The sequence below is a fragment of the Haemaphysalis longicornis genome, unplaced genomic scaffold (assembly GCF_048455015.1).
Source record: "Haemaphysalis longicornis isolate Haplotype H1 unplaced genomic scaffold, Haemaphysalis longicornis Haplotype H1 scaffold_12, whole genome shotgun sequence".
In the NCBI taxonomy this organism is placed as follows: Eukaryota; Metazoa; Arthropoda; class Arachnida; order Ixodida; family Ixodidae; genus Haemaphysalis; species Haemaphysalis longicornis.
The window spans coordinates 104265018-104292873 of NW_027526225.1; the positions used below are offsets into that span (position 1 = coordinate 104265018).

Genomic DNA, 27856 nt, shown 5'->3' on the forward strand with positions numbered 1-27856 from the left:
TTTCGTGCTGAAGTCAGCTCCCTTTAAATTTCGCATTGTACAACACTGGTCGCAAGACCACAGACCGCTCTACATTACTGCAGACTGTAGTAGATTAGGACATCCTTGGTATTTTAATCACACTTTTTATTCTTATACTTCTTGTTACATCGTACTTCTTATTCTTTTTATTCTTCATGCTAGGAGGGATGCTCAGGGATAAGAGATGAGCATTCTGCATCAGAAAATGAACTCTAAATTACCTAAGTGGAAGAAATGGATTTGGGTTAGGCATGTAATGTGTAGAGCTGGGCCAATAACTCAATGGAGGGATGAAAGAAAGACATTCAGAGGCAAAGAATGGACTTAGGCAGGACAGGACCCATTGGAGGTCAATGGAAGAGGCCTTCGCCCTGCAGTGGGCCTAAGTAGTAGTAGTAGTAGTAGTAGTAGTAGTAGTATGATGATGATGATGATGATAACACATATGTTACATTCGCACCACAAGAATCGGCCAAGAAAAGGGGCCAATAAGGTCGCAGTGTCCGATGTTGTGACACTCACAACACTGCATTTCGACACTGAAACACAGTAGAAAAGGGGTTGTGTCACGGCAGCTTCACTGTTGACACTTATCAGAGAGGAAAAAGTATTTATTTTTTGCCTGTGTACCAGAACCAAGCCCCAGCCAATCGCACCATGTGGGTATGTCCTATTCCTGAGCACCCAACTGTGCAGTTCCCAACACAAGGATTTTCCGTTTCATAACTGCGAGGTTGCATTGGTGTTTCCATAATACTGCCTCTGGATAAATTTGGGGGATTTATTGTTCACGCCTTTTCTGTTGTTGTTGTGAAAAAGAGGAAGACTAGAGTGAGGAAGAAAAATTCCTTTCCTTTTTATGTTCATTTACTCACCTTCCCTTTTTCTCCTTGATTTTGCTCTTGGGCATCCTTTTCTTATCTTAGTTTGCGGCGAACCCTTTTCTACACATCTCGTGGCCATTAGCACCATTTCTGAGGGGGATTGGCCACAACCGTGGCCATTCCCCCTCAGTGGACAAGTGCCACGTGGTCTGGACGTGGTAAGGAAAGTAAACGAGAGGAAAGGTGGGGGATGTCCATGTTGGTGTCTTCTTGATGGCGCTGCTTAAGGCCAGCCACGATGGTGTAGACCTCAGCGAGCGCCCTGTCGTGTTGCCCCCGCACCGACACCGGCCATGGAGGCTGAAGACCCCACGGTGGCCAACCCGGTGCGTCTACTTCTCCTTGCTTGGAGCTCTTGGCAAAACACAGCGTGCGCACACTGTTGCAAATAGTTTCACTTCAGCCACTCAATCATGCTTCAACAAGCGGCAGCTCCATCTTTATGCCTTAATCAGCATTTCTGTGCACGTGTGCTCTTTGGAGCTGATCAGTAAATGAATTTTTATCGCACTGCCTATTCATTGGACCAGACCACAGAATAATGTACAGCTTTACTCTGTGGACCAGACCACAGAGTTATGTTTTGATTTGAGCTACGGCTAAAAGGGTTTCCATGGTTTCCATTGGTGCAGACATAAAGTCTTGGGTTTTGACTCTAACGGCCTGCGTTCGAGTCCAAGCAGTTGAAGAGATTTTTTCTAAGGTGAATTTTTTTCTGTAAGTTGTTATCACAAGTTAATTCTACACATTATTCGTGTAAGTAAGTGTGGATTGGCATCTCTTATGTTGCTTTGGATGAATAAGGCTCAACTATAATGCAGTGCAGTCCACAGATTAAACCTGAACATAACCCTTTGGTCTGGTCCATTGAATAACTCTGCACATTATCCTGTGGTCTGGTCCACAGAATAGGCACTGCCTAACTTAACCTAACATAACCTAACCCAACCTAACCTAACCCAACCTAACCTAACCTAACCTAACCTAACCCAACCTAACTCAATCTAACCTAACCCAACCCGACCTAAACCAATGTTACCCAACCTTACCTAACCCAATTCAACCCGACCTAACCTAAACCAACCTAACCTAACCCAACCTAAACCAACCCTACCTAATCTAAACCAACCTAACCTAACCTAACCAAACCCAACCTAACCCAACCTAGCCCATTTTCTATATAAAAGAGAGCTCTGTAATGAGAATTGGAGAGGCCAGCCCAGCTAGCAGCAGGGCTTGCTACACCGAATGGTAGTGAGTAAAGTGATGGGGTTGGTTGTCGGAGACTGTTGGGACAGTAGCAGGATTGAAAAAGAAAAAGGTATTGAGAATGGTGTGCAAGGAAACACTAGTGCGGAGAAATGAAACAGTATGCCACAATGAGGACAGGGCAGAGGGAGAGTGAAGAATGCCAAACCAACAGAAAGAAAAATCTTGGCATGACAGCTTTTTGTATTTCATTTCTTGCCGCAATGTAGAATGCACTCGCGACACGTCTTGTTCGTGTGGTGTGGTGACTCGCGCGGTCTTGACTCACCTAGGACGACTGTCGTCTGGTGGTAGGTTCGTCCCGGAATGCGACCAAGGCGGCTTCGCCAGTGGTGGTCACAGTGGACAGTCCAAACGTCCACTTTGAAAGTAAGCATCTTGCAGCCATCAGCTGTTTACTCAATTCTTTCGGCACACCCTGGCAAAGTGAAATGATGAAATACTGTCTGACTGCTAGTTCCCTGTACAGCAAAAGGCAACATTCACTGCATGCTTTTTGGCAGCAGCTGGGAATTGAACCTTAACTTGTTAGCTTGTGCCAGAGCTGTGACACACGATTATAAAAAAAAAAAGTGAGTTTATTGTGAAATACAGATAAAATTGTGGTCAAGGGGCCCTTCATGTTAGTGGTGAGTCCATGGCTTGTGTTTTCAAAGGGCCATAATTAAGACAAAATACAACTGCTTTCAGTTTGAAAGAGGTAGCCCTTGCTAACTCACGCTTCTCCATCTTAGCCACAAAAGACATTTGCTAAGCGAAAAAACACAACAAATACTGTATTGAAAAACTTTTAAATTTCATGACGTATTATCAGCAATCACTAAAAAATTAAAGCCGTTCCACTCAAGGTGTGGAAGTTGGTGGAAAGTGCAGAGCAACGATTCGCCATAATGGGCTGTAGCGCCGTTATCCGCTCAGTGCTACCACCCAACGCATTTCAAATTTCCCGCCTTTGCAGTGCTGCGCGCCCCCTGCCTGAAACTGCGCCAGTGGGAATGCTGTCCTTCTTGTGCTTGCTTTTCCTCCCGCACGTGCCAACGTTGCACTGCCACTTTTTTTTTTCGCTTGCTATCGTAGAAACCAACCCAACAAGCGTTCCTAACTAAATGAACGCAGGTGCTGCCTGTTAATTATGTATATTCTGCCTCAAATGTACCTGCAGTTTTCTTTGTGCTAAACAACGGGGAGATGTATGACAAGTGCCAGCGGTTCACGAATTTCGGATGCTTATGGCTATATAAACCGCTTGTCTTTCGAAACCTCTGGGTTACACCGCGACGGGAGCCGCTACGACAGAACGCCGTGGGGCTCTACATGGGCCCAGCGAGCGAGCTACGACGACAAGGCAAGCCCCTAAAGTGCTCTGCACTAGCAACAATTATCAGTGTGCTAATTGCACATTAGCATTCAAGCTATGCGATCCAACAAAACTAGAGGCCCCACTTAAATCACCCAGTCATGTTTCTTGTTTTTTACCGGTGGGGTGGCTTGGGTCGCTGCCAGTCACACAAACAAGATTCCGAGGCATCATAGAGAAATCACCGAAAAGTGGTTGGGGGGTCACCGGCGCTTCATCTGTTTTCATTAATATATCCATTATCCGTTTGAAGTTTCTGATAAAATTGATATCATTGGATTGGATTCTGCTTCATGGCCCCTTTAACACGTTAGTAGAAACAAAAACAAAAAGGGAAAGGAAATGTTAAAGGGTGTGAAATTATAAAAGACAGATAGACAGTGCAGAGGATGGAAAACAAGCAGAGTACGAACAGACATGAAACTGTGAGGGCCAGGCTGTCGCGTGAACAACTGGAAGTCCCCTTCCTGCCCTTTTGCAGCGGTCTGTCGGTGCGGGCACGGGAGGCCATCCCTCGTAGACGTCGAGACGGGCGAGGCCGGCCTGCTGCAGGAGCTACACGCCAAGGAGCGGCGGCAGAAGCTGATGGTGCTCATCCTGACGGCGGCGTGCGTGGTCAACCTGGCCGTCACGGGCATCGGCATCGCCTACCTGAGGCTGCACTTTGCCCAGGAGGACATCCTCGCCGTGGAGGAGCCTCCGTCGGAGGTCGGCCATGCCAGGCAGCAGCACGGTACGTGACTAGTCCATCACTCCTAGTCGCCTTGCTGAAGCTGAAACATGACGGCTACTTCAATCGATTCCACGCTCTGGACCGAAATCGAATGTTCCGCTTAAAATTTCTCTTCCAGTTGACAAGAGGTCACTATGCGGTTGGCACATCACATATCATTCACTTTTCACATGGTTACGCGACAAGACAGAGACGCAATCTGACTATATCACCACTGATGCGACGAACCAATTGTTTCAATTGTTCTTTTTTTGTCCTAGGACAATCGTGGATTGGAATAACCTACATAACGACGTTGTTACCCCAAGTACATTGTCTGCTTTTGAAGACTCACTGCAGTAATGATTGGTATCTATGTTTCTACTTTGTTTTTTGTTGATTCTCTGCTTTTGAAGAATCACTGCAGCTATCACCGTTATATACTTTTGTACTTTGTTTGTTCTTGATTGTTTATTTGTTGTTTGCCACTTACCACTGATGTTCATGTTTTGTACCACTCCTGCTATATCTTGTAAAAGGTCGCAGTATCAATAAATAAATAAATAAAATAAATAAGCTCTTCATTGCCTTATATTATCAGCAGCAGGTACGGAGGGGTTCACGATGGCTCAGTGACTAAGGCGTTATGCTGCTGAGCCCCAGGACACAGCTTCAATCCTGGCCGTGGTGGTTGCTTTTCTGATAGAGGCGAAAATGCCCGTGTGCTGAGATTTCGGTGCATGTTAAAGCTTCCCAGTGGGTCAAAACGAATCAGAGCCCTCCACTATGAGTGCCTCCGAGTTCAGCTGTAGCTTCGGCCCGAAAAACTCTTGAAATTCGGATTCCTTGAATCACACATGGGCATAAACTTTGGCACATTAAAGGCTGAACCCACCCACGTCTTTGAGTACGCCCTCCGAAATAAGCTTTTCTGTGCCTGCTGAATCGGTGCAAGCTCTAATTTTGGAGATACCGCTTCTTAAAAACCTGCGGTAGAACTATGCTTTGGGACTTCGTCTCATCGTGAGGCGTTTGGGAAAACTTTCAAAGGGTTGATTTCTGACGCACTCTTACATGTTTGGCTGCGCGTGCAAAAACATCATGAAAATGGTCCGTGAAGCCAATCATGCGAGACCGCATGAGATGGAGGCCTACTGGAAGTTTCCCATCACCCCAAGGATTTTCTCTAGGTTAATACTTACGTATAGGTGGTATTCATTGAAAAGTTTAGCTGTCAATTTCTTCACTTGGCAACACTAGAAACGGCCACAGACATGGCCGCTGCGCCGCAAACATGGCGCGGCTTGTGCCACTGCGCCCGCATGCCGAAGAAAAATAAAACACCGGCGTGCGTCGTCTGCTCTGTTTCAACCCGATTCTCAATGGTGGTGTCAAGAGAGATGTTTTTAATCACACTCACAACGGACTCGAGGCATTACTTTGCGTTTGCTGGGGTAGAGTTTGGAACGTCCAACAGACATCTTGTGCTTAGCACGAACAAGTACCGCCATCCCGCGGAGCCCGACGTAACCAGTGACGGCGCACTCACACGGTTGCCTGCATGAGTGCCTCGCCAGTGAATACAAGCCATAAAATGCGCCCAACATACATAATAACGAGAGACTTACGTGGTAATTTTATATCCGGAAGTGGTGGTTTCAAGTGTGTGTTTTTGCTTCCTGCCACCTTTTTCTGTTTGTGCAGAATCCGGCACTTCCCTGTACAGCCACATCAAAGCCTTGATCGCTAACAAGAGGAGAGCCAGGATGCGCACGAGCACGACGCAAACCTCGACGACACCCAGCTACCGGCGAATGCACAAGCGAAGGACACGGTGGACGTCTCGCTTCCACTTCCCACGCTTCGCACGGCTGAGGAGGACAACCACGAGCGCAGAACCAATGTTCTTCAGGCTTCCCATTGGCTACACTCTCGCTTGAGCCACGACACGTGGCTGCCTCGGAAAGGGTCGAGAGATCCTGGCACGCGAGTGGAGGGTGTATCGGCCTGGACGCTTTTGCACTTGGACGTGTCTTTTTTTTTTTTTTTTTTTTTTTTTTTTGTAGTTTTACCGCAGTCGTGTCATGTCTTGTGTATCACAAGCGCATTACGGGCTGATCCTGTGTTGCCAGATGGCCATGCTCACATCCATTGATGGTTGCCAAATGATCCTGTCCTTGCCTTTGACCCTGGGCAATAGAAATTCTCAAATTTCTCAACTTTTGGTTTGTGTGGCTATTATTATTATTATTATTATTATTATTTTCAATTCTGTGAGCCCTTCCGGGTTGTTATACATGTTACAGGGTGGGAATACAATGCAAGGTTAACACAAAGAATGCATTCAGCAATTTTCCTGCGCACAGCCAGTGTAGTGAGACCAGTCCTGGCAATTGTGGTGGTTACCAAGTGTGTTTTATCGTAGTCAGAAAAAATGAACCTGACCGCCATTCGCTGAATTCGGTCTAATTCGATCATCTATTAGGCATTGCTGATGCGGGTCCCAATTATACTAGCGTACTCTAGATTGGACTGAACAAAAGTAGTGTATGCTTTCAGTTTAATATCTGAAATTGAGGCTTGTTGCGGGGCGTACTTCCACAGCACGCGCCCGGCTAACCACGAACACACACCGCGCCGGTAACGGGCAACTGACCCCAAGGCTTTATTCACCTTTGAATATATACACATGGGCAACCGTGGAAGTGGTGCCCTCTCTCAATCGGTAGCACACACACCAATGGTCGCCGTGGTGCCATCTGTCTATATGAGCACACACTACATCCCCCCATGTTTAGTGATGAACCCAATTGCCCGCACGACACTTCGCTACACTTCACCACACAATCACAAGTCCAGTCTTCTGGGCCTCCGGATCACTCTCCCATACCTGGACACACGAATAGGCGAACTTTGAGACTGGGACTGGGGTGAAGTCGCAGAAGACTGCGTCGGACGAACTAACTCTGACCCTCCTGCATTAGTGTCTCTGACATATGGCTCACTCTCGGGTTGTTCTTCGGAGGCAGGCTCGACCGGACCCTTCGGCACTGGGGTGCTGGACACTGGGACGAGGTGTAGCCGATTACGTTGGATAACTGCCTTCGGGGTCTCCACGACGTAAGAACGGGGACGTTGCGCTGGCCCCAGAACCAACGCAGGGCTATTTATGTCTCGCAACCAGACTTGCTCACCAGACCTGAGAGAGCGTTGAGGGTGAGCCGCATGCCTTCGGTTGAAGTCCTGGGCCTGCTTCCTTCGATTGGCTTGATCACCCAGGTTGAGGGACCGAGATGAAGGCCACTGTGGCTCGAGCTGCTGCGAAGTCTTGGGAACTCTTGTTTGCAGACGTCTGCCCATGAGAAGTTGTGCAGGGCTTACCCCATTAACACCTGGAGTGTCCCTGTAGGCGAGCAGTGCCAAGTAAGGATCATCGACTTGAGCAGCAGGTCCTTGACGGTCCACACCATCCTCTCCACTTCGCCGTTGGACTGCGGGAACCGGGGGCTGCTGGTGACATGCTCGAAGCCATAAGCCTGTGCGAATGTAGAAAAGTCTTTGGATGAGAACTGTGGCCCGTTGTCGCTGCGGACCACCCGTGGGATGCCATGGCATGCAAACACGCTCTTTACGGCTGCAATGACAGCCGGTGCTGTGGTCGTGCGCAGACTGATGACTTTTCAGGAAAGCGCGACTTGTAGTCGACCAGCAAAACATAATCTTGACCTTTCAGGTGGAAAAGGTCTACTCCAACCTCCTCCCAGGGAAGACTTGGAGTTTGGGAAGGCATCATTGGGTCTGCACGTTGAACGCAGGTTTCAGCACATTTGGCACAATTAGACACCCGTGTCTCGATTTGGCTGTTGACTCCCAGCCACCATACAGACTCCTAGGCAATGCCCGTCATGAATGAGATCAAGCATAGTACGCTGAAGAGCTGATGGCACCACAATGCGGACACCTTTCAAAAGTAGCCCCTCACAGACACTGAAGTCTCCCCGATACTGCCAGTACTTCTTGACGTGAAGTGGCAGCTTCGACTGCCGTGGCCAGCCCTTGGTGCAGTACTCAAGCAGGAGATTGCACTCACCATTGCTGGCTTGGGCACGGCACAGCTCGTCTTTCCGTGAGGAGATGAAGTCTGGGAAGGAGCGAAGAACCTCTCCAACAAAGCGCTCCACATGATCAGCGAGCTGTGGCGGAGGACCATTCAGTGGTGCACGTGAGAGTGTGTCCGCTGTGGCTAGAAGCTTGCCAGGTACGTAGAGGATCTGGGGCGGTATTCTCGAGTTTTGTCCCTTTTGCGCCCCTTTAAAAAATTTCCCTTTTGGCGAGCCCTGATCGGCTAAAAGCAAACAACCGAAAGTGACGTAACGCAAGCGCAACAAACCTACCGTATTTATTCGAATGTAGGCCGGCCCCGATTCTAAGCCGACCCCCGAAAGTCCGAAGGCGCGAAAAAAAAAAAAACTTGCCTCGAATGTAGGCCGAACAAAAAGGCGAGGTCAGCGTTCACAAAAAGAAAACACGTTTATTGAACAGGAAGATGCTGTGCTGGAACTCAATCAGTTTCTCTTGAAAATCACCGGGCAACTTATTGAGGTTCGACGACGGAGGCTAAAGCCGCCAGCCCCGACTGGCTTTGAAGTGTGCCCGCGATAAGCCTCGTTCCCTTAAAAGCTCCCTTGCTTTTGCCTGGAGCACTTCCGTCGTTACTGGAAGGGCAGCTGCTCGCTGCGTCTGAACGAAGTCAGCCAATGCCATCTCCATTTCATGGTGACGGCATTCTCGTGGTTCGGTGATTGCCAACCTCGTTGCGGCGCACGCAAATATCCTCTCCCGTTGCGTCCTCCAACGACGGACATTTTTTTCATCCACGCCGAAGTCCCGCCCGGCTTGAACGTTCGACGACAACTCCGCGGCTAAAACAACTTTTCTTTTAAAAACGGCACTATAATGGCACCGCTTCTTTTCGCGCTGTCAAAACCAAACGCCACACCGCACGCAGGCCACTGCCCGCACAATTCAAAATGGCGGCCTATGGCCCTTAAGTGACTACTGGCTCGTCTAGTAATGGCTACAATACTTTCTTTTCTGGGTGGCGCTAGCTGCGCGCTACTTCACTTGGAAATTGGCGCGTATTTCAAAATCCTCGAATCTAAGCCGACCCTCGAGTTTGATATATCAGTATTTCAAAAAAACTATCGGCTTAGATTCGAATAAATACGGTACTGCCAACGTTCATTGCTTAACCGGAAGGTATACGTCACGATGAAAGGGACTCAAAAGGGACGTTTTCAAAAGGGACAGTTACGAGAATACCGCCCCTGGTACGTAAACCGCATCAGCTTCAGCCGCATCAGCTTCAGCCTTGCACCACAGTGCAAGCTACGTCAATTTTTTGAGTGGTAGCTCTGTGCAGTTGTTTGGTCCCACAAAAGCTGTCGGTGTTGAGGGTAATTTTAGGCATTGTCATCAATTGCACATACTAGTCTGCACACCACGCACACAGCTGGCGAAGCTGAACAACACGGAGCCTGCAAAATGTGCGTCCAAGGTCGGCCACGTGCGTTTGGGGAGAAAAGACGTCTGGCAGGTTTGCCGCTCCATTCATGGTGTGTATACGCCTTGAGCGCGGCCTGTAGGGGCGCCACTGAAATCCCCCTAGCGGCCCGTTTCGAAAGCAGGCGCGGGAGTCCCTGGCCCGCTCCCCCCTGTCGCCGTTGCTTTTGGGGCTCGTTCAAGACAGCGATTTACCGTTTGTCCGTGTTAGAAATACCGAATAACGTGGAGCAGGCACTCTGTTTGCAAGCGTGCTGTGTTCACGAGAGTATAAACGTTTATGACGCGATCTTAGTGAGATCTATATGAGCGCCGGGCATGTGTCACAGGCCGGCGTCCCGAAGCCAGCATTTGCATGCAGCTGATTGCAATTCCGCTGCCCTGAAATTTAGTGGCATTGTCTCCGTAAGCAGTGTTTCCTCCGATGGTCATGTTGCGGCCACACACACTATAAATCGACTTTGTGCACCTACAAAATCCAGCGGAGCACTCATACCTGACAGCACGCAAGTGACGCCTGCCAATATCACATATCAGATATTGATCAGTACCATGAACAAGCCAATGCGGCATAAATTTCACAAACATTGTACCAAAGAAGTACGATGGATAATGCAAAATTACACTCCGGAGTCAGCACACGACGACAAATTTAATGCTGGGTCGTCTTCTCCCGAGGTGAGCGCTCGCAAAGATTCATCTGTTACATTTATCCTCCACGAGAAGCGCGAAGATGGGCTTATAGAGTAATCCGCGTCCGTCACCAAACTCTTCTTCGAAACATCGTCATATGACACAGGGAGACTACAGAATCTAGCATAAACCGAAATCAGAGACCCTTATCAGATACGACACTCTTCCAACGAGCCCGTGTGTACGAGATTTCGGCGCACGCTAAGGATCTCCAGGTGGTCAAAATTAATCCGGAGCCTTCCACTACGGCGTGCCTCATCGTCTCCATTGCGTCGGCCTGTTAAACCCTGCAATCAATCAATCAACTCTTCCAACAACACTTGTATCGCTTGTGAACTGCCTACCCTGTATTCTTCAAAAAATGCGTCCGCCGAGTGCTCCTGCAGCCGTTCGTTGAAGGCGAAAAACAAACGAAAAGTGAACACGGAGCTTGTGTGTATGATTACTAAAACGTTCATTCGTTGATTTTGCTCCGCATTTGTAAACAACGATAGTTGAGCGTCCTCCTCCTCACCCCCCCCCCCCCCCCCCATGCCTAGCGAAATAGCAGTGCATTTCGCATCTATAGTTGGTCTGGTGAATACTACCTTGCTCAAACAAACGTCTTTAGCATTTCAGAAGCTGCACTCGGTTTTTTTTTATTCCCGTACGACTATTCTATTTATTCCGGACTTGCAGACTATTCATTTTCCCGTGGTTTCATTAACATATCTGACAATGCGCAGCCTTTGAGTGTACTTAACATTTTCGCGTGGCTTATATTCCCATAAAAGGCACAAGTTTTTGTCAGCTATTGGGTTATCACATCCCCGAAACATATTTTTCTACGACGTACATATTCCAAGCAAAGCCGCATTTGTTGTCTGCGCTGCAAAACGAACCAACCTCTTACAGTGCCAATATCAGGTCTAAACGAGGCGACAATACATATAATTCACTTGTGCTGACGTATTCGAAGGTGGCAGCGGTGATATGCTGCTGCCGTCGCCGACGCCCACAAGAGCGGCCAAGAAGCGCGCAGAACCGCCTCCCCGGGTAGCTCTTGTTGGCGTTAGAGCGCTCTACCAAGACGCAGCTGTTTTTTTTAAGTGCCCTAAACGTGCAGTTAGCTTACAGACGTCACCATACCAAGTTGTTTAGTGCGCGGAAAGGCAAAGAGAAGCGAAAGAGAACCAAAACACTGCATGACCACCTATCAGCCACGCAGCGCTAATCCCGCAAACGCCGCGGAGAAGCGGCGGCAGGCGGCGCAGCGATCGCGAATCTCGAGGCGTATACGCCTCGAGCGCTGCCTGTAGGGGCGCCACTGAAATCCCCCTAGCGGCCCGTTTCGAAAGCAGGCGCGGGAGTCCGCGTCCCGCTCCCCAGGGCCGCCGCTGCTTTTGCGGCACGTTGACGACTGAGATTTACCGTTTGCGGGCGTTTGAAATCCATGTTTATGTTGAGCAGTCACTCTGTTCACAAATGGGGTGTGTTTACGAGAGTGTAAATATTTCTGACGCGATCTTAGTGTGGTATATTCGGTCTGTATAAGCGCCAGTTGTGTGTCACAGGTCAGCGTCGCGGAACCAGCGTATGATGGAGCCGATTGTAGTTACACTGACCTGAATTTACTAGCAGGGTCTCCTTAACCACCCGTTCCTCAGATGTTCATGCTACGGCTGTACACTACGATTTAAATCGGTTTTGTGCGCTTACACAATCAGCGGAGCACTCATGCCAATATTATACCTCAGATATTAATCACCACCATTTACAAGCCAGTCTGTGTTAATTTTGGGAATATTCAACAAACGTACGATGGACAATGAATAATTATACTCGGGGATCAGCACACGACAGAGTCGTCTTGTCGTGAGGTGAGCGCCCGCAAACATTAATCTGCTACATATATCCTCGTCGAGCAGCGCGGAAACGGGCTTATAGTATAATCTGCGTCCGCGACTAATGCTTCTTCGAAATATCGTCATATGGCAGAGGGAGCCTGCATAATAAAGCACAAACCGAAATCAGAGGGCCTTATCACAAACCAAACTCTTCCAACGACACCTTTCATGCCTTGTTAAACAGCCTACCCTGTATACTTCCAAAAATGCGTCGGCCGTACGATCAGCTGTTCGTTGCAGTAGAAAAACAAATGAAAGTGGACGGGACATTTGTGTGTGTGATTACTAAAACGTTCATTGCTTGATTCCGCTCCGCATTTGTGCACAGCGTCCCCCTCCCTTCACCCCCCACCGATGTCTCGCGAAATAGCAGTGCATTTCGCGTATAGTTGGCTTAGTGAACCCTATACCTGGCTTAAGTTTCGACGAACGTCTTTAGCATGTCAGAAGCTGCACTGTTTGTTCGTTTTTTTATTTCCGTTAGAGCTATTATGTTTTTTAATTCTGCACTTGCACATCATTTATTTTTCCATGGTTTCATTACCTTCCCTTGGTTCTTGCTATATATGGCGTGTGTGGGCACATATTTAACGACGCACAGGCTTGTAATATACTTAACATTTTTGCATGGTTTATATTCTTATAAAAGACATAAGTTATTGTGCGGGATTGGGTAATCACATCCCCGAAACATATTTTTCGGCGACGTATATATTCGAAACGAAGCCGCATTCGTTGTCCAAGCTGCAAAATGAAGCCAACCTCTCACCAGGTCTAAACGAGGCGACAGAAGAGTTCATTTGTGCCTGATGTTTGGAGGTGACAGGGGTGATATGTTGCTACCGTCGCCGACGCCCGGAAGAGCGGCGAAGAAGCGCGCAGCACCGCGTCCCCGGGTAGCTCTTGCAGGCGATCGCGTATTGTATACGGATACACAGCTGCTTTTTAAGTGACCTAAATGTACGTTTTGCGTATAGACGCCACCATAACAAGTTTTTTAGGGCGTGGAAAGGCGAGAAGAAGCGAAATAGAACCAAAACACTGCACGAGCCCCTATCAGCCAGGCAGCACAAATCCCGTCAGCGCCGCGGAGATGCGGCGGCAGGCGGCGCAGCGATCGCGAAGCTCGAGGCGTATAGTGCCACAGTCACTTATTGTGTCGTGCAGCCTGTCAGGTGCTATCAGCTAGAGGGCAACCGAATGGCGTGATGTGTACCTGAAGAATTGACTGAAGTTGACTAGAAAAAGCCTAATGCACACCGCAGGGATTTTTTTTTTTTTTTTACGGTAAAGATATATATGGGATCAAGCAGGTCATCTCCAGCAACCGACCTAGCTAAGCCAACAATTTTCAGCTTATGGAAAAAAATCATAAAAATTAAAGAAGTGATAGGGCCCCATATTTTTATTAAGACTGCTCAAATAGACTCTGAGAAAATGTCATCCCAGAAATGCCTTTGTCTTTAGGGGTGATTTGGTCTTGGTCTCTATGAGTTGGCTTTCGGACATTTTGTGCTGCCTGTGATGTAGAGATCGCGCCACTGTCCTTACACCTCAACTATGGTGGCATACCTCAACATAGCAAAACCCCAATATGGCTAAAACCCAACACATCAAATCTCAAAGAAACTGAAATTCAAAGCCGCAAAAAACGGGACAAGAAACGACGACACACGGCGTTTCCTTCTCCACACGGTGGTAGGGCTCTGATTTTTTGTGTGTTCTTGTATGGTGCGTGGTAGTTAATTGGATATTCTAACGCGTGAAGAATTGAAGCGGCTGTATTTTTAATTAGTTCAAATGGTGCCGCCAATCGTAGGGAGAGTAGGAGCCTCCACCTGGCAACGGCAACTGCCGCTGCCGCTACGACGAGCGAGCCAGCATCCAATCCAATCCGAGTCGTCTCTGTCTTCTGCCACTTCCACATCGCGCGTAGGTGATGGTGACGGATCCGTGAAGTGACGGAATGTTAAGACACCGGCAATTTTTACATCTGTTTCTCTTCACTGCATTCTGCCTCACCACGTCTCATGCATTCATCGAGGGCCTCTACTGCGGCACAGAAAACTGTTACGATGGTGAGCAGACTGTCTCGCACACGGAGACATGTTCGTTCAGACGCAAACTTTTTTGTCAACGTCTTCAAAATGTAATGAACCGAGCTGGCAAACGTGGACGTTAATTTGTTAGAGACATTACGACGCATTGACGGTGACACGTAATGAGGTTTTCCTACGCGTAGGTTATCGACGTGTCGAGACGCCGTGTAAAACTGCAGCGTAACCTTCGAGTTTCGGTTCGTAACGGCCAGTTGTCGGCTCGCCGAGCGTGCATGTTTCATGCCGCATTTAATTTACGAACTCCGACTCAGCGCGTCGTTCCGTACTCCGCGTAAAAAATTGACTGTTGCATTCTGTTATGTCAGCTTTATACGGCATTGCCCTGGAGAGGAAGAACTCGTAAACATTTGACCTGTTGTCTCTGGATCCGGAACTTGTGCCGGTCTAGGACTGCTCTCGGGGTAGAAATTTAATTGGTAGAAAATGCGGAACTTCTTTGGCGCAGTTACGGGCAGCCCAAAAACAAAAGACGGAGCAGACTATTATTAACCTCGCTCAGACTTCCCCTTATGTCCCTGACGGGAGACACGCCGAAGACATGTCTTGAACAAAATCCTATTGTTCCGGTTCTTGCGATTTTTTTTTCCGGGTCCCTCCTTCCGTGGCTCAGCTGCCCGCGTCACCGTCTTCGCAAAAAGCGGCTTGCTGTCGTCACCGCCGTCGTAGACACGTAAAGCTACAGGATGTCCAGACTACGGAGAATGGGAGTCGGGGCTCTGCAGCAAAACGGCGCGTTTTTGGGCGCCGTTGAGCCTACCAAAAAAATTAGTTTCACGTGGCGAGTACACATAATTGATGTGTCAAAGTTGGAACTGCAGAGCGTGTAACTTTGTTTTGTCATGGTGCGCAGTTGCAGGCTACAAAAAATGTGCAAAATAGCTATTCCTCTGGTTCCCGAGTTTGAAGCTTGCAAGTCCACCCACTGGCTAAAGCAACAAGGCTAACGCGTTAGGCAGGGTACAATGCAGGTACGTTGCAATTAATGTATATTCACAAGAATAGATAAAGCATGAAAAATTGAACTCGGTGTAACGTAAGCATAATTTGGTAAATCTGCCGACACTTTGGCTCTTGTGTGCCCTTGTCATCTTGGAATGGTGCTTTAAGGATAAACTGGGCCATTACCTGCGTGGGCACGGTGTATTCATATCTTGTTGCCTGCACGTGCATTCTGGCGTTTGCGATAAGTAATCGCATCATGGCTGTGTGGTAGTTTTTGCACAACTCTTTGGCTAAAGCTGGCAGGAGTGGTCGCCTCTAATTTGACGTGAGCGCAGCAAAACGAAACAGTTGCATGGCATTAGGATAGCTAACTGGGCTTGTTGGTATGGCTGTGTATCAAAGAACCGGCACGGAAATATGGAAGGCAACCAGAAGAACAACATAGGACGATAGCTTCTGGGATAGAATCGTGAGGTTAGCCTCCTCGTTGAAATTAGCAGTACATAGCACTTGTAAGAGCTAGCTGACCGTAATGTTTACGAGGATCCTTTTGTGAAATTAGCAGCACTTTTATGTCCACCTGTCGCACCATAGTGGTGGCTGTTGTAGTGACTTGGTGCAGCCTACACGATACCCCTTCATAACCTGATAGGAGTTGTGGAATGGAGGGGGCTTATAGTACTCCTGCTTCATCCTTTAAATCTATGGTCCCCCTTCATCACCTCATCACCCCGACCTCACAATATCTGGGGACATTTAACATTACATCTACTTTGTAAAGTGTGACGAATATGTAAATGTTTTTTTTTTATTTTTGTATGTTATTTACTCTTTCAAAACGGAATGTGATATGTGCCTGGCTGGTTCCACTGAAAACCGTGTCTTATTTACATGCTTAAAGAAATTGCTCTTCAGCAGCTAAATCCTGCACTTAAATAAAATAGATTATGTACAACAGATAGCTAAAAATGTGTGCAATTTTTTTCTCGCAAGAGTTTTGTCACATTTTTCGAAAGAAGTGCATAGTGCAGTGGTTCTCAAATGTGGGTCCGCGGACCCCAGGAGGTCCGTGAGAGCATTTCAGGGGTCCACGAAGCCCTTCCCTCAAAACTTTTCCGCCGCCATTGTTTTCTCGATTTTGCCAGAACTTTCTCGCAATGCAAAAAGGTGGCTTCACCGCATTACATGCACGCTTACTTTGTCCACGTAGCACATATTTTAACATCTGCTTTCCGCACAACATGCCAGCTATGCGAAGAAAAAAAAGCAGACCCACATAAGGCAGCATATAGGTGTTCAAAGACTTATAGATTCAAGTACAAATTATTTCACATAATGACACCGATCAACATAAACTCAATCGTGGGTTTCCCTATCAGTTTCGCAAGCCCAAAAGGGGTCCCCGGGGCAGTCATGGCTGAGAACCTCTGGCATAGTGGGTGCTTATGATTTATATGTAGCCACAAGCTAGAAGAAGCAAGGAGTTCGAAGAATGTTGTATTCTATCGAAAAATGCAAAGTTGTGTTCTTCCTCTTCTCATTGCAGTGCTGGGCATTACAAGAGACACGTCTAAGGTGAGTGCTCCATGCCGAGCGCTGCACACCCACGTTAAGTAGTTCTTACGAAACGACCTTGAGGAGTGCAGTTCCCGTGACCGAATTTTCAGCCTCCTCGTGGCCTTGTTGTTCCCATTGACAGGCCGAGATGGCGAGGGCCTACCGGCAGTTGGCGAGGAAGTACCACCCCGACATGCACAAGACAAAGGTGAGGGCACCTGGGACCGGGCTGTTTTTTTTTTTTTTTTTAAGTTTTAAAGACGATAGTCTTTCTTGGGCTACTTCAACAGGAAAATTTTGGTCTATCTGTACGTCTGTAACTCAATTCAGCCACCCGACCAAAGTGAAACACACGCTGCATGATAGGTTTATATACCCACAGCCAAATCTAGACATCTAAGTCCGGTTTTAATATTCATACTTGTCAACATTGTTGAACGAAAACAAAACATTACGCAAATATGAGACAGAGAATCAATACATAAGCAATATTTGCAGCGTTCCTCTATAACAAATTCATGATTGCTTGATTTTTGCGATAGCAAATGAAGCAATGCACCCACTGCATTAAAAATTCACTCTGTCGCCTGCTGTCGCCTGTGACAGTGTAGCTTCTAGTGGCATTGTAAGAAATCAAACGGAAACAGTTACGAAAGGTTCCACTAGATCGTTTGCACGTTCCGCTTGGAATGCACGTGGAGTAAGGTGACGTGGTTCTATAAACGTTAAAGTAGGCTGCCTATATTCACGCTTGTCTCCGCCGTACGGCAGCGCTGCCATCGAGGGGCAGGGCCTGGAGCAGTGGAACACGATAAATTTAAATTGACTTGAGCAAACCTCCAGCGCGTTATCTTGGAAGAAATGAGACAGTAGAAGAACAGCATGAGAGGTTTGTGGGAAAGCAAAGGGAGGCATGTACTTGGCAAATGTCGACAAAAGACTCATCTTTTGTTGACATTTGCAACGACAGGAGCAGATACGTGGCCTTTTTTTTTTTTCTGTTGCAAAGCTTTCTTTTCCTTACCGATGGCGACCGTATGCAGAAACGCACTTCAGGAAAGCCAACCTTGCACAATAGGAGGGCATATAATGATGATAAATTTGCACACATCATGCGCCAGAAGAAAAAAAAACCTTCCTGTGGTTGGAATCGAACCTAGGCCCCTTGTGTTATGAAGCCGACGTCTATCCAATTGCGCCACACGGTCAAAGCAGCTTGGATTTCAGACTTTGACTTTGACTCAGGTTGCATGGGAGAAAGCTTCACCTTTTAGCCACCTTTCTCTCACGAAAGGGGCTTTGACTTTTTTGTTCTTTCTTCCATACGCGCCTTTATTACCCGTCGCAGTGGCTAAGGCGTAGTGCTGCTCAGCTTGAGGTCGTGTATTCAGCACCAGAAGGGGTGGCTGCTTTTCAGATGAAAGCAATAACGCCCGTGTCGAGATTTCCATTAAAGATCCCCAGGTCTTCAAAATTAACCCAGAGCCGTTCACTACGGCACGTCTCTAAGCGCAAATGTAGCTTCAACGTGCTAGACCCCACCAAAATAAGTTTAGAGAATATTTTAGATGCCAAGGCATCTCATTCACTCGCCTCGTCCCTGCATCTGGCGTCATCGGCATCCACCCAATCTCCTCGCCGCGCCAGCTGCGCTCTCCGCCGCTCACCCCCTCTCCTCTCCGATAGTGAACACTCTCTCACGAGGGGCATTGGATTGGATTCAATTGGCTTGTTTTGGCTTGGATTGGATTGGATTAAAGTGGATTGTATTAGATTGTGTTGCGTCATAGCCGCGGCAGACGCACTGGCGCCGGCGCGTCCCCTCACCATTATGCACGCTATAAAACGCGGTGCCTGCGCCGCTTTGCTCCAGCGTTCCAGCGCCGTTCCTCCGCTGTCCAACGCTGCAACGTGAACCCCCTATGCGTCGCATTTACAGAGGGGTTTTTGCGAGGGGAGGTGGGAGTTTTTGTATTTAGTTGAATTTAGCTAAGCTTTAATTGGTCTGTTATGCAAAAATTAAAGCAACTTTCAAGTACTGTGTAATTACCAATTCTACATCCACCCCCCTGCTACCTCTTAGCTTTAGCACTCTTATTTAGATACATCAGTGACAATTACATCCAGACTTGTCTACTGAATGGGCTAGTGGTGCGCACAGTAGGTTCAGTACTGTTAGTTTCAAAGGCACTTCGGGTGGCAGCTGCTTACCCCTCGGATCTGCGACTGATCAGGGACGCAGACTAACTTTGCGCTAGCGGCATATCTTTTCATTAATTTTAGTCTCGCAGCCTCGTGTATATTAATTTAATGAGGAGATTAAAGCTATCAGTCTACTCGCCGACAACATTTGTAGACACAGGCTGCACGGTTAATTAAGCACGTGCAACTTGTCGCTTCTTCATCTTGTCCCAGATGTCTCCCCACAGCCACTGATGCACAGGTTCATGATCACTGCACTGTCCGTTCATCAGCTTGCCGTGAACGCTTTGTTGATTCAGGCGTGTGCTTATACTGGTAATTGCAGATGTTTTGAGCAGGGACCAGTGGGTCTTATGTTTGGCACTGCTAAGCGTTGGTAGTTCACTTGTTGACAGCGAGGCTGTTTAGCAAATCGTAATTTTTCGTGTCCACAGTTAAAAATACCGAGAAAACGCCGAACACACCCACTTAGGGAGAATGGCCAAGATTGACAAAAAAAAAAAAAACAGCATTCGCTGTAATCGTGGCAACACTTTCTTGGAACAAGTAAGACACGTCGTAGCCTCACATTGCCTCCAATGTGATGTGCATTGATTATCACTTCCCAAAAAAAATGAAGAAGCTCACTCTCATAGCAGCAATGATGGGGTGGGGTAAAGGTTGTTGCGGCAGCGAACACCAAGAAGCTCGGCTGCAATCGTGCACTTAAACTGTCGTGATGGTCGCGAAGGCCGCGTACAGCCACCTCCAAGGTGATGTCTAATGATTATCACTTCCCAAAAAAATGAAGGAAGCTCCCACTATAAGAGCAAATATTTCTCCCACCTCCCCTCGCGGGAACCCCTGTGTAGATGCGACGCATAGGGGGTTCCGTTGTTGTTTCCGTTAGGTTGATTCTCCCATCTCGTGAAACGTGCCGTGAACCCCCTGCTGCGGCTATGACGCAACACAATCCACTTTAATCCAATCCAAATCCAAGCCAATCCAATCTAATCCAATGCCCCTCTCAAGAGAGTGTTCGCTATCGGAGAGGAGAGGGGGGGAGGGGTGTGGACGGACAACAACAACGCCGTATGGAGGGACAAGGCGAGTGAATGAGATGCAGTCGCATCTAAAATGGTGGAGTAAAGGTCGTTGCGGCAGTGAAGAATAGGCAAATCGGCTGCAATCGGACCTAAAATGTCCTGACAGTCATGAAGGTTGCGTACAGCTTCCAAGTCTTGTGCATTAGTGTGAGCTGCATTAATTTTTTAAAGCAGATTTTGTGCTGAGTCACTAATGGAAAATGAAAAAGAAAGCATGCTCCAGTGGTCATCTGCATCACAATGCTTTCTTATGATCCTATTGAACCAGCTGTTTGAGAAGTCAAGGCAGTGGAGCGTCCAGGGCGACCGATCGTTTCATTGAGTAGTGCCAGTGTGCTGTTCGATCACTAAGACACCATTAGTGAGCGCTGGCATTGGCGGTACATTGGTTTAAAAGGATGAAGTCCCGAGCTGGCATTCCCTGCATTGTTGTGGTCAGTGCACTTTGGGCCAGCTTTGCGCATACAAGCTCCATGTTATGCCTAGAAGGCTGGGATGAAAAAGTATTTCCTTATGTGGCACTACATGGGTGCTACGTATGTGTTGTATACAATTCGATTCTTTTAACCCATGCATTTTTAATTTGTAACTGCTGCTTTGTCAACCCACATTTGCCGAGGCGCACACCAGGGAAGGATTTGTCCTTGCATCACATTGGTAACCCGGTTATCTCTCCCTTTCCCCCCATTTAGGAGGCAAAGGCCAAGGCAGCAGAACGCTTCACACTTATAGCAACGGCTTATGAGGTGAGTGGCATCTTACTATGCTATTCATTTTAGCCCATCGAGGTTCTGTTTCTAGGGGGGCATAAAAAAGAGGTAGTTAGACCACTGCTTTAAGGACATGACCTAAAATGTCTTCACCAAAGCTTGAACCGAGTTTTACCAGCTTTGTCTCTTATCTCAAGTTCTGAATTTCTTTCCACTAATTTTTTTGAACAGATTCTCAAGGACGACGAATCTCGAAAGGATTATGATGACATGCTGGATAACCCAGGTACGGCGCAGTTTAGGCTGAGTGAGAGGTGGCTGCCATTGTTTTTGGTTGGCAGTGCGAAAGAATGTAGTGTAGTCATTGTTGCCTGCCACCATCAACTCAAGCATATTGCCATAAAGTGCTGCAAATTATTAAAGGAGGAGTTAGTGTCTTCATCATAGCCCAGTTGAGAACGCAGATAAAAAATATTTGATTAGTGTGACAATTCTTTTGTCAGCAACTCCAGAGGTTTTACCAATCTTGGAATTGTATGTAACTAGTGCATGGTAGCAGAAGCAGGTTGACAGTTTGCTTTAGTGAGAGAGAGAAGGCAGTGTCCCATGAAACCAGGTCTTTAAAAAGATTAAGAGCCGCAGATAAAGATTGAATGGCTATGTCCTAGTCTTGGCCAGAGTGAAACTTGCTTAAGTCAGATAAGTGGCAGTGCTTGACTGTGTGATTGCTCACTGAGTTGCACCTATTCCAGAGGCAATATACCGGCACTACTACCGGTACTACCGTAAGCGGATGGCACCCAAGGTGGACATTCGCATTGTCCTCGCCGTTACCATCACGGTCATCTCTGCCATCCAGGTGAGGCACTCTTGGTCACCCAGGGCTGCACTCGGTAGTTCTGTTGAGGCATGGGGGGGAACAGAGATACCACACGCATCTGTGCTGGCTTGAAGGTGGCCTTTGAGACGAGCCTTAGTAAGGACTCCGGAGGCATAGTCTTGCAGGAGAAAGTAGCACTGGAAGCTCCAGAAATAATGCAAAAGTGTAGATTCACTAATGTAAAGTGTCAAAGGCTCTGTTGTGTTGACTTTATACGCGCGCCACACGTACATGGCATTAAGTGCTTAATGCCTTAAGTCATTAATTCGCTGCTACGCGCAAAAATCTGATGCCATTCGCTCTAATGTCATTTTTGATTTAAGGAGTTTTGCACAATCCATTTGCCTTCACGAACGCCTTAAATCTGCCTACTCTCGAACGTGATGAGCACCAAATGAAACCAGTGAAACTCACAGCACCAAAGTGTTGACGCGGAAACATAGCTGAACTTCATAATAAGACAATTTTTCATGCCCTCTTAGTGGCGAAGTTCTGAAGAAGATGAAGACCACCTAAAACAGCGGCAAAAGGCAAAACGTCGTGTTACTTGTCGTTTTGAATTTTTCGCATTTGGCTACCGCTGGCAGGCGATGACATCTGCTAAAGCCACTTTTAGAAATGGCTCACACCATTTTTTAGAAAACACTATTTTTCATAACATTTTTTTTCACAAAAAACAGTTTTAGCCCTTGTGAGGCCTTTTTCTCAATGTTAAAAACTTATTCGAATATGAGTGCATTTCTTTTCTTGGTCATTATCACCATGTGTAATGCATTTAATGCCTTAGCGTTTTCATGTGTAGCATGGCCCACCCAAATAATGTCATTCAGTATCTTAAGGCCTTAAATACTTAATGTCACTTTTCGTGTACGTGTGGCACGGGTAATAGACTTCGTGTGAACCTTTTTCTACATGTTTAAAAATGTGCGTCTTCTAAGCTTGGACATTTATTGGGCTTGTTTTGTTTCAAAATCTAACTTGAAAGCTTTTTGAACCATTGCTTGTCTAACGTTTTCTTCATGGTACCGCACAGTTGTCGCACGGTGGGTTGGTCATTGCACTTGTGTGCAAACTACTTGAGGCATGTGCGTGTGTACATAAGTGTGCACTTGTCTCTCGTTGCAGTATTATGGAGCTTGGCACAGGTACCATGCTGCCATTGACCACCTCATTACAGTGCCAAAGTACAGACTCAGGGTAAGCCCCCCTCTTCCCCTGACTTGAATTTGTGGACAGGTGCTGTTGTCGTGACAGTGCCCTTTGCGAACAGGCCACATCATCTTCAGTCGTAGCCTAGCCTTGGAAACTGCTGGCATGCACCCAGCAATCGAATTACCCCCCCAGTGCTTAAGGGGGGACGCTGGTCTTAAAACAACTTCTTCTAATTTTCAAGTTAACATTGTGAAACTTGTCAGGCTTGCTGCTTTTTTCCCACCTATTTCAAATATGCCATTACATTTTTACTTGGTCAAATAGTTCCCAAAATCATTAGAGATAATTAGCCATTTTTGGTCAAGCAATAGACAAAACAGTGTTGCTCATAAAGCTGTAATCTTTATATTTTCAAATGGGTGAATGCAATAATCGAAGCGGTCTTTCGATGCACCACTTGGAACTAATTTTACAGCTCATTAAACCTAGTGTTTGAAATTGGCCCTCAAAATGGTTCTTTACCACTGGTGCCACCAAATTTTAATGAGCTGTAAAATTAGTTCCAAGTGGTGCATCGAAAAACTTCTTCGATTATTGCGTTCACCGGGGTTCATAGTATTGGAAAATATAAAGATTATATCTTTATGACCAACAATGTTTTGTCTATTGCTTGACCAAAAATGGCTAATTATCTCTAATGATTTTGGGAACTATTTGACCAAGTAAAATAGTAATGGCATATTTGAAATCGGTGGGAAAAAGCAGCAAGTCTGACAAGTTTCACAAAGTTTACTTCAAAATTAGAAGTTGTTTTAAGGCCAGTGTCCCCCCTTAACTAAGCAGTCTCCAGTGTAGATCTGCAAAAGAAGGTATCGAATGCAATTCAGTTCAGCTGACTTTTGTGAAAATATGTTTCGGAGAAGATGCATGCTTGGAGTCAGCGTTGTGTGAGTAACACCACAGTGTTCTTTGAGAACATTATAACATTCGAGTGGCTGATAGTGTTTGGTTTCTTTTATTTGCCAGTCACAAAGCAGTTTTGAGCAGTTCCTGGGCAGCCCGAAACTGCTCTTGCCATAAGAATTCTACGGGCAGATGAGATGTGGAGCTGCTTTGGAGGGGTTCTGAGGAGTCCAAGATGACAAACGAAAGAGGCCTACTAATCCTTCTCGTGTGCTCAGCTGTAGTTCTTTACAGGGTATTATTTTTTTGTTGTTGTTGTTGTTGTTGGCAGGCCCAGGAGATAGCCAAGAAGGAGGGCCTGTTCACAGCCAACAAGAAGAAGGACAGGAGAAGAAAAGTGAGTACTGGTGCACCACTAGTGCACCACTAGTGTCACTGCAAGGCAGGGCCGTAGCCAGAAATTTTTTTTTGAGGGGGTTATGGGATTGGCGAAGGGGTAGTTTTGCCGAAAGCAGCAGTAAGTATTGCTTACGCGCTGCCTGGAAAAGATTTCAGGCAGGGTTCGAACCCCCAAACCCGCCCCTCTGGCTACGGCCATGCTACTAGTGCACCCTCTTCGACGTCGTCCCACCGCCTCGAACGCCTCTTCCCCCACTTCCCCCCTCGCAGGAGGAGATCAAGGAGGAGGAGGAGAACACGCTCAAGCGCATCCTGGAGGAGCAAGTGGACATCCGGGGCGGCTACAGCAAGCCCAGCGTGCGCCAGGTGCTGTGGGTGCAGCTGGTGCTGCTGCCCTACACGGTGGGCGCCTACCTGTGGTGGCACGCCCGGTGGGCGCTCAAGTTCACCCTGGGCGGCCAGGAACTGGGCCTGCCGGAGAAGGAGTACCTCATCCGGCGCTACATGGCCCTCTCCCAGTCCCAGTGGGAGGCCCTTGAGGAGCGGGACCGCGAGGGGTTCCTCCGCGACGAGCTCTGGATACAGGACAACTTCAAGGTGGCTCTGCCCTCCATGCTCTCTCTCTCTCTCTCTCTCTCTCTCTCTCTCTCTCTCTCTCTCTCTCTCTCTCTCTCTCTCTCTCTCTCTCTCTCTCTCTCTCTCTCTCTCTCTCTCTCTCTCTCTCTCTCTCTCTCTCTCTCTCTCTCTCTCTCTCTCTCTCTCTCTCTCTCTCTCTCTCTCTCTCAAAAGCATGATATTCAAGAAATATTAGCTCTTTAAATCCTATCTACAGAGTCTGTTGGATATTGGACAGTTAGTAATTCAGTCCCTCTGGCTAATTGTTTTTGTTTTATTGGACTTCATCCCTCTGTCCCTTATTGATTTCCCAATCTCTTTCTTTCTCTCTCTGCACCCACATGCCGTATTTTGACCAGTGTGAGATTTGGGAAGTATTAGTTCTTCAAGTCTTACTCGTGGAGTCATGTCGATATTGGTTAGCTAGCCAGTAATTGAGTTAACTTAGCGACTTGCGTGTTATTGGGCTCCAAACACTCGCGAATAGTAGTCGGACCTGTAGTGGCAGGGCTGAACAAGAACGCTAGTTTTCACTGGCCTTTACACCACAGCTTGGGGCGGCAAGGGCACCTTTGGTTGTGGCATTACCACGACACCACTAAAAAGCCTAAAATATGCAGCGAAGTTTGTGAAACAGGCAGTTTTCTTGGGCTATTCTGTGTTCAGCTACCTGTACATCACGAGTCATAGGATGGGCATACATATACTCGGGGACAACTTTCTGTGGCAATCGGGAGAAAGCTACAGGGGGGGGGGGAGCTGACTGCTTTCGGTTTTAGTTTCGGCGTGACAGATACGCATTTGCTACAGTTCCTTTCTTCGCATGACCTCCATGGTTGAGTGCGCTGAACCACGATCACCGAGCATGCAGGCATATTGGAGTCTCCTTCCCCCGCTTTGTTTATTCCTAACACAAGCAAACGCTTTGACTGGAGAACTCATACCGGCTTAACAAATTATACCGCCTAGTTGCAAATGAAGTGTACTTTCCGGTGAAGAGCAGCAAGGGGGAAACCATCGTACCTCTGCACTTTTGCCTTGCCAGTAACTAACTGATCTTCCAATCGCCAATTACGCTTTGGGACTTCAGGCTAATACTCACAACCCTCCCCCTTGAGCCAGGTGAGAGTACGCTCGCTTGCGTCGGCAAGCTGGCTAACCGAGCAAAATGCGGAAACGTCGGAGAGTCCAGGTTGCATCAGTCTCACTTGGGTGTACACGTTGCAGACTACTTTCTTCGTTTGTTTTTCTTCGTTTTGTTCCCAAGCATCTTGAAAATCCCATGCGGTGAATGAAGGGTGAGAAGGGAAAGGGAGCTGTCGTCGGCAAAAATGCCCTGTTGCCCTGTTTTTTTTTTTTTGTTTTTGTTTTTGTTTTTGTTTCTGAACAGAACCTATGCAACACCAGTGGCGAACGCCGCAAAAAAAAGGGAAATCTGAAAATCTAAAAAACAACAGTCTCTCGGCTTCACATATTCTGGCTAATAGTTTGATGGCATACTTCAAGGCTAAAAAAATAAGAACCTTATATTTTTGAATTTCTTAGGGTACACCCAGCATGTTGTTTTAGTTGGAACTACTTCCAGCTGGGTGGTGAAACGGAGTAAATCTGCTCTAGCCTTGACTGAATTACCAGAGAAAGTTGTCCCCGAGTATAGCTTCAACTGACATCACTGGAGCTGCCATGTTGAACATGTTCCTGGGCACATTGTGGAACGCTGTGAACCTGTCTGGTGCTCTTATCTTGAGACAGCGCTGAGACAGTTCAGGGAACTGCACGGGCAAGGGTGGTGGGGGTGTACACTAATTTTAAGTGCAAAGCACTTTAGAAGCTTGCCTTGCTGTCGTAGCTCGCTGTAATGCTCGATGTCAAGTGACTTCCAGAATCAGGCGGCGCAGCGAGGTAACGGACCCAAGTCGACCTCGGCGTACCTGTCATAGGGCGTCCCGACGCTGAGGCTTCAAAAACCGAGCGATTTAAATAGTGATAAGCGTTCGAAACTCATGAACCACTGGCGCTTGTCATACATCCGCCCGTTGTTTAGCACAAAGAAAACTGCAGGTATATTTGAGGGAAGATATATGTAATTAACTGCCAGTGCCCGCTTTTATTTAGTTAGGAATGCTCGTTGGGCTGGTTTTTACGGTACTAGTAAGCGAAAAAAAAGTGGCAGTGCAATGCCGGCACGTGCGGGTGGAAAAGCAAGCACAAAGAGAACAGAACTCCCGCTGGCGCAGTTTCAGGCAGGGGGCGTGCGAGCACTGCGAAGGCGAGAAATTTGAATTGCATGGGGTGGTAGTGTAAGCGGATAAAAGCGTTACAGCCCATAATAGCGAAAAACAGCTTTCATATTGAGAGGAACGGCTTTAATTTTTTTGATAATGCATCGGCACAAGACGTGCAACTCCTGAGATCCTTGACATTTGTTTCTGTGCTGAATTGGTGTTATACTTGCGCTACACGGTCATTTCAAAAGCCTTCCGGAACTCTTCGAACCAATTGTCTGCCGGGTGCTCCATTGTAGATACATAGTAGTAAATGGTCAACTGTCAGTCGACAGTAGTCGTGTAGTACAGGCATTAGTCAATTTGCCAGTGTTCTTGTGTATTTGACAGGTGGTTCTGTGTTGTCGAAGCCGTACACGTCATCATGCATGCGTTCTGATTTTCAGGTGTGGAAGCAAAAGCAGGAGGACGAAATGAAAGCCAAGCTCGCAGAAAGCGCCCGGTACAAGAGCTACCGGCGGTACATGAAGAACCATGGTCCTGGACAAATCACGTTTGAGGACTGAGCCCCGCGTGTGGGCAAATAAATTATTTTTACGTTTTTCACGGGCTTTGCAATGCTGCAGGCAGCCATTGCACGTGTGATCACAAAATAACTTCCTTATAGGGAAAAAAATTACGT

At 47.3% G+C, this 27856-nt stretch overlaps 3 protein-coding genes across 3 annotated transcripts; 2 read left to right on the forward strand and 1 right to left on the reverse strand.

Annotated features, from left to right (window-relative positions):
• The first annotated feature begins 76 nt into the window (after window positions 1–76).
• LOC144163166 (uncharacterized) lies at window positions 77–6462 on the forward strand. The gene is made up of 4 exons (XM_077693987.1): window positions 77–1231; window positions 2447–2543; window positions 4013–4264; window positions 5948–6462. Exons 1-4 carry the CDS (start codon window positions 1199–1201, stop codon window positions 6181–6183), a joined length of 618 nt encoding a protein of 205 aa, XP_077550113.1. The 5' UTR covers window positions 77–1198; the 3' UTR covers window positions 6184–6462.
• A 617-nt stretch (window positions 6463–7079) lies between these two features.
• Window positions 7080–9470, reverse strand: LOC144161762 (uncharacterized). The gene is made up of 5 exons (XM_077692364.1): window positions 8334–9470; window positions 7625–7779; window positions 7438–7561; window positions 7249–7308; window positions 7080–7133 (listed from the first exon to the last, which is right to left on the reverse strand). Exons 1-5 carry the CDS (start codon window positions 8451–8453, stop codon window positions 7080–7082), a joined length of 513 nt encoding a protein of 170 aa, XP_077548490.1. The 5' UTR covers window positions 8454–9470.
• A 4795-nt stretch (window positions 9471–14265) lies between these two features.
• LOC144163167 (dnaJ homolog subfamily C member 25 homolog) lies at window positions 14266–27777 on the forward strand. Its single transcript, XM_077693988.1, has 10 exons — window positions 14266–14462; window positions 16993–17021; window positions 17146–17211; window positions 20983–21036; window positions 21232–21286; window positions 21753–21859; window positions 23006–23077; window positions 24267–24332; window positions 24605–24931; window positions 27621–27777. Exons 1-10 carry the CDS (start codon window positions 14351–14353, stop codon window positions 27738–27740), a joined length of 1008 nt encoding a protein of 335 aa, XP_077550114.1. The 5' UTR covers window positions 14266–14350; the 3' UTR covers window positions 27741–27777.
• The last annotated feature ends 79 nt before the right edge of the window (window positions 27778–27856 follow it).

Excerpts from the sequence above, each read along its gene's own strand:
- LOC144163166 (XM_077693987.1), top strand. The coding sequence starts at position 1,199 with ATGGAGGCTGAAGACCCCACGGTGGCCAACCCG. Across the intron at positions 1,232-2,446 it reads ACCCCACGGTGGCCAACCCG|GACGACTGTCGTCTGGTGGT; the intron begins GTGCGTCTACTT and ends TGACTCACCTAG. Across the intron at positions 2,544-4,012 it reads TCCAAACGTCCACTTTGAAA|CGGTCTGTCGGTGCGGGCAC; the intron begins GTAAGCATCTTG and ends GCCCTTTTGCAG.
- LOC144161762 (XM_077692364.1), bottom strand. The coding sequence starts at position 8,453 with ATGGTCCTCCGCCACAGCTCGCTGATCATGTGGAGCGCTTTGTTGGAG. Across the intron at positions 7,780-8,333 it reads CCGTGCCCAAGCCAGCAATG|GCTTATGGCTTCGAGCATGT; the intron begins GTGAGTGCAATC and ends ACATTCGCACAG. Across the intron at positions 7,134-7,248 it reads CTCCGAAGAACAACCCGAGA|GTATGGGAGAGTGATCCGGA; the intron begins GTGAGCCATATG and ends TCGTGTGTCCAG.
- LOC144163167 (XM_077693988.1), top strand. The coding sequence starts at position 14,351 with ATGTTAAGACACCGGCAATTTTTACATCTGTTTCTCTTCACTGCATTC. Across the intron at positions 23,078-24,266 it reads TGCCAAAGTACAGACTCAGG|GCCCAGGAGATAGCCAAGAA; the intron begins GTAAGCCCCCCT and ends TGTTGTTGGCAG. Across the intron at positions 24,932-27,620 it reads GGATACAGGACAACTTCAAG|GTGTGGAAGCAAAAGCAGGA; the intron begins GTGGCTCTGCCC and ends TCTGATTTTCAG.